The 12,311-nt window shown below is 43.0% G+C and overlaps 1 protein-coding gene across 3 annotated transcripts in view; it reads right to left on the bottom strand.

Moving 5' to 3' along the window:
* The window catches only part of CRTC3 (CREB regulated transcription coactivator 3), a 103,972-nt gene that overhangs the window by 15,936 nt on the left and 75,725 nt on the right, over positions 1 to 12,311 (bottom strand). For all 3 annotated transcript variants that reach the window (XM_049905619.1, XM_049905620.1, XM_049905621.1), the window contains exons 7-10: positions 11,982 to 12,017; positions 9,021 to 9,106; positions 7,301 to 7,350; positions 1,881 to 2,095 (exon numbers count right to left, since the gene is read on the bottom strand). In XM_049905619.1, the coding sequence (XP_049761576.1) occupies positions 1,881 to 2,095; positions 7,301 to 7,350; positions 9,021 to 9,106; positions 11,982 to 12,017 (387 nt within the window). The remainder of the gene's footprint in view (positions 1 to 1,880; positions 2,096 to 7,300; positions 7,351 to 9,020; positions 9,107 to 11,981; positions 12,018 to 12,311) is intronic.

Below are 12,311 nucleotides of genomic sequence, written 5' to 3'. Positions count from 1 at the left end.
ATTTTCATCAGTAAGTCCTTCAAGTCCTCTTCACTTTCAGCAAGCAAGGTTGTGTCATCTGCATATGGAAGGCTGTTAATGGGTCTTCCTCCAATCCTGAAGGCATGTTCTTCTTCATACAGTCCAGTTTCTCATACTATTTGCTCAGCATACAGACTGAATAAATATGGTGAAAAGATACAGCCCTGAAGCAAACCTTTCTTAACTTTAAACCATGCAGTATCCCCTTGTTCTGTTTGAATGACTGCCTCTTGGTCTAAGTACAGGTTCTTCATAAGCTCAATTAAATGTTCTGGAATTTCCATTCTTCGCAGCATTATCCATAATATGTCATGATCCACACAGTCAAATGCCTTTGCGTAGTCAATAAAACACATGTAAACATCTTTCTGGTATTCTCTACTTTCAGCCAAGATCTACCTGAGATCAACAGTGATATCCCTGTTCCATGCCCTCTTCTGAATCTGGCTTGAATTTCTGGCAGTTTCCTGTCGATGTACAACCACTTTTGAATGATCTTCAGCAATATTTTACTTGTGTGTGATATTAATTATATGTTCAATCATTTCCACATTCTGTTGGATCACCTTTCTTTGGAACGGGTACAAACATGGATCTCTTCCAGTTAGTTGGCCAGGGAGCTAGGTGCCTTCCAAATTTCTTGGCATAGATGCATGAGTGCTTCCCGTGCTGCATCCATTTGCTGAAACATCTCAGTTAGTATTCTGTCAGCTCCTGGACCCTTGTTTTTCACCAATGCCTTCAGTGCAGCTTGGACCTCTTCCTTCAGTACTATTGGTTCTTGATCACATGCTACTGCTGAAATGGCTCAATGTTGACCAATTCTTTTTTTTTTTTTTGAACATCTTGTTAATTTGTGTTGGTAAAATAAGTCGTACATGATAGCATATCAATTTTTTTAAAATAATTTTTATTGAGCTTTAAGTGAACGTTTACAAATCAAGTCAGTCTGTCACATATAAGCTTATATACACCTTACTCCATACTCCCACTTGCTCTCCCCCTAATGAGTCAGCCCGCTCCCTCCTTCCAGTCTCTCCTTTCGTGACAATTTTTCCAGTTTCTAACCTTTTCTACCCTCCTATCTCCCCTCCAGACAGGAGATGCCAACACAGTCTCAAGTGTCCACCTGATACAAGTAGCTCACTCTTCGTCAGCATCTCTCTCCAACCCATTGTCCAGTCCCTTCCATGTCTGATGAGTTGTCTTCGGGAATGGTTCCTGTCCTGGGCCACAGAAGGTTTGGAGACCATGACCGCCGAGATTCCTCTAGTCTCAATTAGACCATTAAGTCTGGTCTTATTTATTTATTTATTTAAAGTCTGGTCTTTTTATGAGAATTTGACCAATTCTTTTTGGCACAGTGACTCTGTGTGTTCCTTTCATCTTATTTTGACCCTTCCTGTGTTGCTTAATAAAGATTACAGCCTTGGAAACCCTATGGGGCAGCTCTACTCTGTCCTAAGGGGTCGGTATGAGTCAGAATCAACTTGACGGCAAGAGTTTTGTTTTGTTTTTTAGAGAAAGCTCTAATTGTAAAATAGCCACATATGCTGTTAAGTCACTAACATTGTTCAGCTGACACAGAATGAACCCTTACTTCCTAAGTCCTAAATCTGATTCCCCAAGCCCCCTGGACACATGGGCTGTAGAAGAGAATAAAGAGCGAGGTTCAGCAGAGCTGCTTCGGAGCTCATCAGATCCACAGAAATAGAACCACGAAAGCAAATGTCATCTCCAGCTCAGGTGCAGTCACTTTCACTCAGTGATCCACTGAATAGGCCACATGGCTGGGGACTACCTATGATTAAGCCACTGGGGGACATGGCCAAGGTCCTTACCGAGCAGAGCATACGTACCAGAGGAGTTTATCTCCAAGTGAGTCATAGCAGCTGGGAGGTTGCCCACACTATTCCCCATACTCATACTCCCAAAGAGGTGGTTGCCAGTGTCCAGGGAGGCTGGCAGGGGCGCTGAGTAACGGAGGTTGGTTAGATCTGGCAATGACCCCCCAGTGTTCAGGGTTCCCAGAAAGGATGAGAGGCCTATGTTTTGACCGTTATGTGGAAAGGCACTGAAAAAAGAAAGATAAGAATGACTTTCTAAAATGTATTTGGTTGTTGGGAAATACGACATGTAATACATTGTTTAAAAAAACCCAAAACAGTGAGTATCTAAGATCTAAGTTCTAGTGTAGGCTCTGCCTCTCCCTTGCTCTGAGAACTTGTGTCCTTGACTTAACTCCTCTGAAGTACAATTTCCTTACCTGTTCACTTGGGCTAATGACGTTATCTATGCCCATTTTACAGGAATGTTTTCAAGACCAGGTTAGATCATGGATGCAAAAGTACTTTGAAAATTATAAAGCACTATATAAAATGTGGAAGGAGCCCTAGTGGCACAGTAGTTAAAGCACTCAGCTGCTAATCAAAGGTCGGTGGTTTGAACCCACCAGCTGCTCCTCAGGAGAAATATGTGGGCATTCTGCTTCTGTAAAGATGATAGCCTTGGAAACCCTATGGGGCAGTTCTATTTTGCCCTATAGGGTTGCTATGAGTAGGCAATGGGTTTGGGTTTTTTTTAATATAAAATGTAAGCCACTGCTTTATATTTACAAGTTTCTTTTTGCTGGATTTCTAAATTATCTTTTTCTCCTCACATCCTCCTCCCCCCCCCCCAAAAAAAAGTATCTCGTGGCAACAACTCTTCCAAGATGTATTTTTTCAATTATAGTCTTCACAAACTTTCAAGTGAGAAAAATGCTGCCATTCATTTATCACATTCTGCTGGCTGCTCACCGCATGCCCGGCACTAGGCTAAGAGCTGGAGGGATGGTGATGAATGAACAAGGTGTGTATACCCACGGCCAGGCCCACTCTGTCATTTGCAGGCCTGGGGCAAGAGTACAAATGGAGGCCCACAAACCATCTGTTGAAATTTTTTAAAGTTATAAATCGAATGTATCAACTCTTAAATGACATATGTTCTAGTTTTCAATCTTGACAAATTATACCTTTACAGGAGCCTGGAAAGCCCAGATTCAAATTGAGAATTCTCAGACTCCTTGGGGTTCTGTGGCAGAATGTACAGGCAAGGCAGCCCCAGTCCCAGTCCACCCCCTTCTCTTTCCATCCGAAGCTCTGTTCTGCTCTGCGGTGCATGCATGTGGTGATCCCAGCCTACATGGCCAAGCTCTGTCACAGCCCCACACGCCCCCAGGCCACCCATCAGACCGATGGTGTGTATATTGGTGGTGTGTCTCCTTTGGCCACTAGTCCAGTTCTGAGGGGGTAGTTTCTGGAGTTTACAGAAAAGCGGAAGAAACAGCCTGGTAAAGCAAGCAGCTGCAATATGGTCGGATGCACGCTGCACCAGGCCTGAGAACAGTGGGTATAACCAGTAGGTACCAGTGACACTGGGGTCACAAAAGTAGGAGTTGTCAGTGTTGGGATGGGCTGGGGAGGGGAAGACTTTACTAAGGACATGACACAGTGTTCGTGGAACTGCAAGTAGTTTGGCAAGACTGAGGTGTCAGGTGTAGGGGCCACGTTAGGGCAAGTGAGGTAGCAAAAGATGAGGTGGGTAAGGCAGGTGAGACAGAAAACAAGAGGGTGAGACAACACACTGCTCTAGAGTCTGGACTTGAGACTGTGGGAATCAGGGAGCCAGGTGTAAGTTAGAGGATGACGTTTTAGAAATTCCACTGTCGGAGCAGTGCGGAGGATGTCTTAAGGGAGCAAGAAGTAGAGGCAGAGAGAAGCAATTAGAAGGCTACTGCCGTGGTCCTGGTCTGAACAAGGAAACAAGCAGCGAGGCTGAAAGAGGAGAATGGTTGGAGGCTGGTGCCATCCACCAGGACCCGGGTAAGGCAGTTTCAGTGCAGGACGCAATTCAGTAACAGCACTTACCAGACAAGGTAAAGAGGAAGAGCCATAAACAGAACAACCTGCAACATCATACAACTTAATAGTGCAATGACAGAGCCTGGCAGTAGAAGCTGTGGAGGGAAATGGCTAGAAACTGGGAGGAGGCTTCCCAAGGAAGTGACATCTGAGCTGGGCGTGCAGGTTAAAGAACTCCAGTGATACGCAGGAAAATCACTTCAGGCGGAGCTCACAGCATGGGCAAAAGTAGAGAGGCATGTGCTCTAGAAACTGTGAGGACTTAAAACCCCACAGGAGGGCCAAGTTTAGGAGATGGGTGGGTACTGATGGGAGATGAGACTGGAGAAGCAGGCAGAGAGCACATAAGGCTCAGAACGATGCACTGAGGAAAAGAAACCAGTGGAAGGCTTACAGCAGGGAAAAGACATACTCAGCTGTTCTTAGGACAGCAGGGCTAAGACTTGGGGTGGGGGGTGGGGCTTGGGCTGCAAGATAGAAAAGCCTAGAGGCAGAGAGGTGAGTTACGATGTTGCTGAATAGTTCAATGTAATAACGAGGGCAGACAGGTGGAAAGTTAAGCGAGTATTTAAGAATGTCTCTTGGTTTTCTGGCATGGGGACTCACAGAGCAACCCACAAAGATAGAGGACACTGGAGGTAGACTGGGGACAAGGGATAAATGGGAAAGATAATGAATTCTATTTTAGACACTGAGTTTTGTAATACAGAAAGACATGTAGTACAGGTGTCTCAGTTGGATTTGGAGGTAATGACATTCTTGAGGGCAGGGCCACCAAACAGTGGGGGTAGAAGCCAGGTCACAGTGGAAAGAAGAGTGCACAAGCAGTAAGGAAGACTCAAGAGTAAATATTCTTTCAAGAAGTGTGGCTGAAAATTCTAGAAATGAGAGGGAACGAAGTAACTAAAAGAGAATGCAGAGTGAAGGAGAGAATTTTTTAGGGTGGAATACTTCAGCATATTTAAACACAGAGAGAAAATCTAGTAGAGAGGGAGAGGCTGAAAATACAGGTGAGGGGAGGATAAGCAGTAGGGAGGACTCAGAAAGGCCAGTGGGGACAAAGGCCAGAAAATGAGTACGCAATCAGTCTTGAATAGGAGAGTCAACTGTGTGTTTATCTGAGAAAATGAGGAAAGGATGGAGAGGGGAATGAGAGGCAGGAGGAAGCAAGCATTCATCCTGATGACCTCTCTTTTCTTGGTTAACATACGGCTCGGATACCTGGAGGTTTGCAAGGAAATGGGGAAGTAGGAAAGGCCCTCAGTTTGGTGGGTGAGGAAGATGGATAATTGTGGTTAAAGAAAAACTGAATGGGATATCTTCTCTTTCAGATGGCTGGGTGTATGGAACTGGTGATAGGGTTAAAACTCAAGGATTAGAAAAATAAATTTGAGAACCCAGAGCTGCTTGCGGTGAGAGCAGAAGGGCTCTCTGACCGACAGAAGAAAGGCCAGAGGGTGTGGAGGTGGTACCGAAGGAGAGGGAGAGAGGGAGGGGAGATGGCAGTAAACAAGGTCCAGTGCACAGATCAGGATCCAGAAAAAAAAAAAAAGTAGCCAATGTGAACAAGGTCATTAGTACAATGAAAATAACAATTTCTCTCCAGGTGAGAGAAATAAAAGTGGCACTTCCCAAATATAGTTACTACCTACTGGCATCATACATTGGATGTGCTGTAAGGTAGGTAATGTTCTCCCCAGTTCCTGTCTTACTCAGAGTGAAATCCAAGCTCCTCACCAGGGCTGTGAGGCTGGTGTGACCGGGCCCCAGCCACCTCTCTGACTGCCTGTCTGGTTGCTTTCGCCCTTGTTCACTCGACCAGCCCATTGCTCTCCAGGCATATTGCTGCCTCAGGATCTTTGCCCTTGCCTGGAACCCTTCTCCTTCTCACTTCATTCTGGCTTCTGGTTGCATATCACCTTATCAGAAAGGCCTTCCCAGTGCCCGCTCATTGCCTATGTCCTTACTTTGCTTTCATTTTCTTCTTTGCACTTACCAGCACATGGCATGTGTCATATTTATTTGCTCACTTGTTTTTTTGCCGCTCTCTCCTCACTAAAGCATCAGCTCCTGAAGCCAAAATTGGTTCTTGAAGAAAATCCTGGTCCTCTCTGGGCTTGTCCTGCACCAGCAGGTGGGATGATCATCTCCCCAGGCGTGTATTCTGGCAGGCTCTACGACTTTCTAATCTCAGCTCAGTGGAGTGTTAACTGCATGATTTACATTTAACCCAAAAAGAATGTCTGTACCCTAGGTACTCATAGGGAGTGCCCTGCTGTTAATTATTTACTGAATGCTTTGTGGAGGGAAGTAATATTTAAGGATTGCCTAAGAAAGGCCTGGTGATCTGCTTCTGTAAAGATTACAGCCAAGAAAACCTTAAGGAGCACAGTTCTACTCTGTGACACACGGGGTCACTGTGAGTCAGAATCTATGGCAACAGGTTTGGCTTTGGCTAAAGGATACTTAGTTCACCACAGAGCCTCTAAAATGGGTCCCTGTACTAAACCAGATCACCCAAGGAGCCCGTTTTCAAACCACGTTTCTTTGGTCCCTGGAAGCCTGTTTCCGGATTTGCTTTGATTCAAAGCTGAGGGACTACACTGAGGGACACTCAGTGATGAACAGCCTCGAGAAGGTTACTTGGCGTCCTATCAGGACACTGCCCGTTGAGTCCCAAGGGGGCTTCTCTGTGACAACCCGTGGGAGAGAGCTAGCTGTGCCTCTCCCCATAAAAACTGTTCTCACTGATGGCATCCCTCTTGGGGCTGCCTGTTGAAGTTTGAGCTCCGTCATCTCTTTCATGTCCTTATTTTCCCTTAGTCCCAACATCCTCACTAACTTAGTTCTTAATCTTTTGTACTGTATGTATTTTTATAAGCTGTCTAAAATCTCTTAACAAGTAAAATTAAGTATTACTAAATAGACTAATTAATTAATGGTTTTGTAGAAACTCTCTTAACTTACTTCTAGTAACCAGGTGGCCAGATTCACTGATGCTGTCCTTCTCTGGCAAACATACCAACCAGTGCCCACGGCCTGCCAAACATGCAGGCTGGTGGGCTTGTCTCTAGGACACCTCCATGCTTCTGCTTCTAAACCAGTCGAGTTGTACGTTTACCAAAAGCCAGTTGTGTTATTCTGAAACATATTTATGGCAGCTTTCTTTGTTATTGCAGCTATGTAATTTAATTACTTTAAATCACCGAAATATGAGTACAAAAAGAAAGCTGTTGTTTTCTTGAAAATTACGTTGACTTTCAAAGTATAAATAATAGGGTAACTTTCTTAGAGTTCTATGACAAAGTAGCAAGGCTCTCCTCTAGGGAAAGCCTTCAGGACAGTCTCTGAGACAGGAACAGAGAGATGTTACTTACTTGCCACCTCCAACATCACAGGACCGAGTGCGCCCTGGCAGGGACTGTATCTGGGAAGAGACATAGAAAGCTGGCCTTATACACTGTGAAACCAAATGAAAGTTTTTAAAAAGTGTCTTGGGGCTCCAGTCAGCATGAGTGAGGGCCAGCACATATAAACGGCATCCTGACATGATAGCCATTTAAGTTTTGATTAGACATTTAAAACTCTTAAACTTCCAGGCATGAGGGAGGTATATTAACTCATTTTCTTAATACAATGCTTTATTCATTTATCTTCTACATGAATATTATTTCCTTCCAAAAAGTCAATGTTTTACATATTTGAGCTTTCAAACAAACATTTCTTTCCCAACTGGGAAGACAAGGAAAGTGAGAAGAAGCCTAACCCAAAGGTGGCCTGAGAAGAAAGGGAAATAGAGAAACAAAACAGGGTGACGAAAGAGGAAAAGAATAGCAGAGAAAAGAAAGGCTTCAATTAGAATAAAAGCTCCAGGAGAGCAGGAATTTTTATTTTGTTTACTACAGTATCCTGCACCTAGAACCATTTGGCAACAGGTGCTCAATAAATATTTTTAATTAATGAACTATCGGTCTAACTCCTCTGCTAGAAATTACTAACGGAGCACTACAAATCTGAAGAACCAAGGAAGATGAGCACCTCTCCCAGGAAGACCGTCCCTGGTACTACAGGGGAAGAGCAGGGGCCACCACCCTCTCTGATGGAGAAGACGCAGTGTCATCTAAGAAAGCCCCTAAAACCACCAGTGCCCCCATAACCAAAAAGCAGCAGCGGCATGGCTGCTTCTCCTATACTACCCAAATCTTTGAATTTTAAATCATACCTTTTTTCCTCCAAAGATTAAACCTCAACTACATATTCCTTCTACAACAAAAACTTTATAAGACCACCCTCATGCTAATGATGACTTTGGTAGATTTGGCAGAAGAAAATGGGACCAAAGGGATGCAAACCAAGCAGGACGGTGAAGTACAGATACAATGCAAGCCACTGCAAGGGAGCTTCATTAAGGGCTGGAACTGGCTGTTTTCCTTCAAAGTCAACAGGTTTCAGTGTGGGAAGAAAGGCCAAGTCAAGTGCTGTGGTACCTCTCTCTCTTCTACATTGGGTAGAGTTTATAGAGAGGGCCAAGGCGGAAGCTGGCTAATACAATTTTAGATATAAATACTCCAGATGATTTTTAGTGGCCACAAGCTCTGGCATGACTGTCACAACTGTCCCATCCTAGCCCCACACAAGATGGCCTTGTTACCCAAGGATAACAGTTCCAGAAGACTCATTCAAATGCCCTTGATTAAGGAACAGGGTATCTTGGGAATTAGCAATTCTGGACAGAAACTGGCGGCTGGTAGAAGGTATTGGCTACAAAACAGGAAAATCTGCCTATGGCCTATAAGCAGGTTTCAGAGTGTTTAATAATATGGATAAGATATGGGGAACTAGTAGGTTTTTCTGAATGGGTAAACTCACATGAGGATTAGGAAGTCAAGAGAACACTTTACTACTGATTCACACAACTGCTGATAATTTTTTTTTGAAACATCTGTCCCTGCTATATTCTTCCCATCTCTGCCCCTGGACAAGTCCTCTCTGCCTTTTTGTTCAATTCCTCTTGTTTTCTCCTCTGCAGGATTTACAATGACCTCTGAAGTGCAAACATTCAGTGACAACACACTTGGCTGAGAACTGCTCACCCACCTCCTTGGTCTCCCACAGCTGTTTTGGCAGCGGCTTGGGAACATTTGACAGAGTCTCTTCTTTCAATGGGCCAGAGAAAGATACCACTAAAGGGGGGGAAAAGCACATTCATTGCATTAGACGGCAGCCATTCCATCTCTGGCCAAACAAATTATCTTTGTAAAAACTGATTTATTTAACAAATATTTATTGACTGTCTACCAGGGAAGGCATTTTGAACATCACCGTGGGGGCTGCAGACATAAGTGAGACATGGATTTAGCCCTTAAGGAATTTGCAATCTAGTCTGGAGATAAGGGAGCCATATAAATAATCATGACAGAAAAAAGAAACCAGTGGAAGCCCAAGAGAGCTAAGGATACAGCGCTGTTGAAAGGCAGAGGAGGAGATGAAGGAAGGCCTCTGGAGCTTTGCACCAAGAACAGCCCTTCAAAGACACAGGAAAAGGGCATTCCAAGAAAGGGAAAAATAAGAAAAAAAGCCAAGAGAGGGAAGGCAAATGGTAGACAAATGCAGAGTAGCTCCTTCAACTGGAAAGTAGAATAAGTTACAGGGAGTGGTAGGAAAGTTGAGTGGTGGAAGGTGGAGGCCAGATCAGGGAGGGCCCTGCAAACTTAGCAAATGAGAATGGAGAATGGAGGAAGAGGGATGAGGAGCGGCCCACAATAATCTAGGAAAGAGGAAATGAGAAACATCAACAAACAGAGAAGAGAGTACTATCTGGCGATGACCCGATGATCCGAGAGTGGAGGATAGAGGAATCGAATATAACTGAGAGGATTTGAGCCTGAGCAGCTGAAGGGGCAGCTATTGGCTCTTCAGTGCTATAGAACAATCTAGCTCTGTGCAAGGGAACCATTCAGGGCTTTCTGCTTTAACATTAGATACGCCAGGTAGAACAGAGTGCTCAGCCATATAACAAGTGAAAACTTTTTTTCTCAGACAGAGACCAGGAGACAAGGGCCAATCCTCAGGAATGCAGAGATGTGACATCAGGAGAGGAGCCCATGTCAGAGACACTAGTCAGAGGTCAGAACAACGAACGATGTTAGAGTTTAGTGGTCACAAGCTCTAGTATGAGTATCATAACTGCCCCATTCTAGCCCCATACAGGATGGCTTTGTTACCCAAGGCTAACAGACTTCAGAAAGAAATCACTTAAAATGGGGCCAACATTTCTGAGAAGGTTTTAAAAAAACAAAAACAAAAGCTCTAAAATGGATTTTATGTTACTTATATTTTTTATATTTAATATAACATAGGATATAATCGCAATGGTGGACTCTTACAATGAGTCAAGTATTGATGTGGCATACAATTTTCCTGACAAAACTGTAAATGATCCTCCCAGCATCACTGTAACAATGGTCACTTCTGCTAAAATATTCCAAGCTTTATCAGTTTTCATAGGACTTCTTTTAATCTTGCTATTCATATTACTCTTTTGAAGAGCTTTTTTTGCCAACATTCTTGTTGATTTTATTTTCTTCAAAAGCTACCTGGTCTAATTATTAATATAAATTGCTTCAAGAATTTAAGCTCCATGAAGCTTGTTTTACTCATTGCTGGGGAGTCCCTGGGTGGTGCAAAAGGTTAATGCTCCACTGCTAACCAAAAGGATGGAGGTCTGAATCCACCTAGAAGTGCCGCAGAAGAAAGGTCTGGGGATACGCCTCTGAAAAGTCAGCCATTGACAACCTTATGGTTCTATGCTGATAACACATGGAGTCGCCATGAGTTGGAGGTGACTTGACGGCAACCAGGAAAGAGGAGTGCTTACAACAGTCAACCACTGGCCCTAAGAAAGGCTCTCAACAATTTGGAGGAGAGAAGTAAGAGTCTTTGAGAGCCTTGGTAAATTAATACAATGGGAGACTCAAAAATAAAAAAATTGCCCTGAAAGGTATGGTTGGATGCTAGGAAGAGTTTCAAGGGGTGAGTGAGGAGGCTTCCCAACTCAAGGCTACTTCTCATATGAGATTGGTTACATGAATACAGTTGGGGCAGACTCCAATGCCTTAAAGGTGATTGTTTTCTGGAGACATTAATTGTTTTCAGTCTCTTTTCAAATCCAAGAGTTGTTGGGAATTCTTCAAAGAACTTATTGGGGGAATGCAAACAACCTTGAAACCATTTCTTTTATTTCTGTACTACTGGATTAGATGTTTATTGATATTTTAACTTTTTACAGTTTCATTCATGGCCTAAAATGGCTTGCCCAGAAAAGGAATAGGTAGGACAATGATAGAGAATTATGTCTCTAATGCAGGATGCTTCTCATGTATTATATTCCCCATGAGTCCTTATATGTAACATATGAACCTAATTTAGTTGTCCATTTATTTTCAGATTATGAAAAATTGTATTTCAGATTATAAAAATTTAGGAAAAAGAACATAGTGCCTGGTACTGAATGAATAAATGAACTGTGTCAGATCCTCATTTGTCAATGGCTTTGAGTGTCACTTCAGCTAATCTCCAATGTTACTTTACTGGCTTTATGAAACTCAGCATCTTTTGTAAGATTTGCAACTTCATTTTACAATCAATTTGGATTTTCCTTGCATTGTTTATTTCTAACATCTGTGAGTTTTTGATTCGAAGACTTTCTAGATGGGCAGAGACAGACATTAGAGCTAAGGAGGAAGGATGTTTGAAAAACTAATTGTTTAAGAGACTCAGTTCATTAATATTTTCATGTGATTACAATTTTTGCTGTGGGACTGTGGGGGACATGGATAACAACGAGCCTTTGTAAACTAATTACAGATTTTATTTCTTGTGGCTTTGATCATGGCTGGCCTTAATTTCACAGAATACCTCAGAAAAGTAAGCCAGTTGGCAGTTGTCAGCATTTTGAGACGTCCTGAAAACATAAGTCTTAGTTTAAGATGTTGAAAGAAAGGTTAAGTTGAAAGCTTGGTATCCCGCTGGAACACAGGCAGATAAAACCAATCATACCTTCCCCATGTCCGTCATTCTCGCCATCACAGAAACCTAGCGGGGAAGAAAAGAAACGCTTTTATGTGGTGCTTTGATTTTATTTATTCATGAATTAGTAACTCTTTCTGATCTGAAACAGAATTTTGAACATTCTAAACCAATTTTGGTGCATTGATGTTCACTCAAGGTGCATTAGTATTCATATTAATTAAAATAGATATGGCTACTTAGAGTCCTTTAAAACTGTCTCAGTCTGAAATTTTCTTAGTGCCTATGTCCTGAGGGAAGAATGATTTTTACAATGCCGGGGAATCTCTATTCCAATCATAAAGTAAAGAAGTACAGATT

The sequence above is a fragment of the Elephas maximus genome, chromosome 13 (assembly GCF_024166365.1).
Source record: "Elephas maximus indicus isolate mEleMax1 chromosome 13, mEleMax1 primary haplotype, whole genome shotgun sequence".
Taxonomy (NCBI): domain Eukaryota; kingdom Metazoa; phylum Chordata; class Mammalia; order Proboscidea; family Elephantidae; genus Elephas; species Elephas maximus.
The sequence above is the reverse complement of the archived record's forward strand: the minus strand, read 5'-3'. Positions and strand labels throughout refer to the sequence as shown.